The sequence below is a fragment of the Lucilia cuprina genome, chromosome 6 (genome assembly GCF_022045245.1).
Source record: "Lucilia cuprina isolate Lc7/37 chromosome 6, ASM2204524v1, whole genome shotgun sequence".
NCBI classification, from domain to species: Eukaryota; Metazoa; Arthropoda; class Insecta; order Diptera; family Calliphoridae; genus Lucilia; species Lucilia cuprina.
Genome location: NC_060954.1, coordinates 48382275 through 48385454, shown reverse-complemented (window position 1 = coordinate 48385454; position 3180 = coordinate 48382275). Strand labels below are relative to the sequence as shown.

The following is a 3180-nucleotide window of genomic DNA, read 5'->3' as shown; positions in this document are numbered from 1 at the left end:
TAACTAACTAACTAACTAACTAACTAACTAACTAACTAACTAACTAACTAACTAACTAACTAACTAACTAACTAACTAACTAACTAATTAACTAACCAACTAACTAACCAGTCCTGGATTTCTAGATTGGATTGTAAAATATCAAAGGCCCTGTGGCCAAAATTTGATATGGGTGCCACCAAAATACTTGTAGGACTGGACAGGCGCAGTCTAAGGGCTCTGATAGGAATTCTAACTGGACACTGCTCAGTTAGAACCTTTGTCAGAAAGTGGGACAGTAGTGTACCGGACTATTGCAGGTTATGCGAAGATGGGGAGGAAGAAGAGACGATCGAGCATATCATTTGCCAATGTTCTAGGATACAGAACCATAGGCTGAAATGGCTAGGGAAAAGGTTCCATAGCGAACTGGGGGATATTGCGGGACTTAACCCTCGCAGTCTACTAGGTTTTGTCAAGGGAATTAGTAGCTTATTTGACTGGGTTTTGTAGGGGAATAAGGATTTCCTTTCGGGCCTATTGTGCGCTCTTTAACCAGCGCCTGAGGTGGGATTCAAACCCAACACTTTGCTATTAACTATAAGACTATTAACAGCGACAAATTTAACCTACTAGGTTTTGTCAAGGGAATTAGTCACTTCTTTGACCGGGCTTTATAGGAGGACATGGATTTTCGTTATTATTTTATGATTATATATGTATCTGTTTTTTATTATCTCTTCACATATCCTCTTTACCTATTTTCTTACATTCTTGTGTTGTTGTAACGTTTTTGTCTTCTCTGTCTTGAATCGTCACTTCTGAAGGGACTCACAATGGACCGAATGGTCTTCGAGTGGATATACGCCGTTTTTACGGTGTATAACCATTCCTAACCTATGGACGCTTAAGGGCGGTTTTTACTGATAGAGATAATCTTCATTCTTTGGTTAAACCGGGCTTAATAAAGGTTTCGTGTTGTTCAGTTATCAGTGAAGTTACTTATTATCTTAGTTTAACTGAGTGTTATTGGCCAATTAAACTCAAGTTATAAGTGAGAAAAAACACATTTAACAAAAACAATAAAACAATGATTTCGGAAGAACAAAAACTTAATATTTTAAGAAAATTGCAATTTTCGGATTTGTTTTGTTTAATTTATTATTGTTTTTAATGTTTATTTAACATTTTTCCAAAATTTTCCATTTTACAAAAGTATTGTTTTGCAAAAAACAGCTGTTCATTGTTTATGTTTTTGAGTGAAAAGTTGGCAATACTAACAAAGTTAACTAAACTTAAATCTAAAACTCAAAAACACAATCATCGGTTAAAGTCCGCCTACATTTGTTCCGAGTTTAATCTAACAGCAAGTTAAGCCTAGTTTAACTGAGGAGTAAGAAACCCGGCCTCTAATGAGAAGTTGGGTATGGAGCCTAGGTCACGTATGGTCGGCCAGATGCGCGGACGTATGGGCAAATCTTAATCAACTTAAAGATTTACTTTGATTCGATCAGTATAGTTTACAATCAATAGCAAAAGCTTGCAATGTGCTTAAACGATTTTTGTTATTGATTGTAATTTTCGGTTGCTTCGAAAGCTTTTTCGAGAACTCTTTCAAAATGAACAACTTTTTGAAAAAAAGATACGATGAATTAATTTCAAAGCAAAGCTCATTTTAAAAAATACTCGATTTATAAAGAAACCTACTAGTCAAGGTCAATATATATATTTTTTAAATAAATCTATAAAAATATGAAGGAGTTACGTACTATACATACTGTATCAATATTTCATATATGTATGTATGTACTGTGTATATTTAAAACTTTTCCCATATGTCTTAAACAATCAAATAAAAATTTATATACACCCTCTACGATCACAAAGAATTCAATCGTTTGAATAATATAAAATATGTGGGGAACATTATTCTGAAATGGTTTGTTTGTTTGTTTGTTTTCTTTTCTTTCATTTACTTTAGATGCAGGCATTTACATGTGTATACATTGATAAATACATGACTACATTTCTTTGGAAATGCGTAAATTGTGTGGGTGACTAAGACATGCGATTCCAATCGTATCTGTCTCTGCTGCAAGACATTAACATTCATCTCTACTTCAAATACTTACTTGACAGCATTGTAATAATGTTGCAGTTCGGCCTCCGTTAGAAATTCATACAAATCGATTTGGGGACAATCTGTAAAAATATTAAAAGAAAAAAAAACATAGGAAATGTGTGGTTAAAAAAAAACATTGTAATATTTAAATAAAATAGCTTCCAACAGAAAAAAGTGGAGAGTAAAATAGAAGAAGAAAAAAAAACAACACTTAAAAATAGATACACTGTTGCAACTACTATGGTTTTGAGTTGTTTTTTAGAGGGCTCCAAAAATAAAGCAAAAAAAAAAAACAAATATTGACTCTGACATGAATTGTACTTTACTTCGTACTCGTACATAATGTGGGTTACTAACAAAAAAAAACTAGCGAACAAAAATAAAACTATGATTTTAAATCAGGCCAATATATGTATTATTTTTGTATGTAGAGCAAAGCAACAGAGTGAACAAAAAACTTTGTTGCATATAATGATTTATGAAGGTGATTACAACAATTTTTAGGCTGCACTGGGAGCTGCAATAGTGTAATAGAATATAACCTATTTAAATTAAACAAAAAAACAGATCAATGTGATTTATTTATAGGTATACAAAGTTGAGCTTAACATAATGCTTATATTGTTAATATGCATGACTAAACTTTAAAAACAGCTATCGGTTACCTTTTGAAATCATAATCAAATTTATGATTAAAAATTTACCTAAATATTCATAACAAAAAAACGTTGTTTTATTAAAATTTCATGAATAATTCCCTTAATGTTTATTTCAATTAAAAATACAGGTTGGTCCTGATAATACTGTTTAGTTTATTAACAAAAGAGTTGCTTAAATGTTATCAGCATTTAATGTAAAAAATACAAATTAAAATTATTTCTACGCAATGATTATCAGAATCATATTTTTTGAAACCCCATTTCGTCGAATAAGACAGCCAATTAATCAGTTGAAGTATTGTTCTAATTTAGTTCTAGTTCAGTTTTAGTTCAGTTCTAGTTCAGTTCTAGTTCAGTTCTAGTTCAGTTCTAGTTCAGTTCTAGTTCAGTTCTAGTTCAGTTCTAGTTCAGTTCTAGTTC

General features: G+C 31.6%; 1 protein-coding gene across 1 annotated transcript in view; it reads right to left on the bottom strand.

Annotated features, from left to right (window-relative positions):
* The window catches only part of LOC111676046 (activated Cdc42 kinase-like), a 19356-nt gene that overhangs the window by 13231 nt on the left and 2945 nt on the right, over positions 1-3180 (bottom strand). The window contains exon 3 of the mRNA XM_046954144.1: positions 2112-2181. Coding sequence (XP_046810100.1) covers positions 2112-2181 — 70 coding nt within the window. The remainder of the gene's footprint in view (positions 1-2111; positions 2182-3180) is intronic.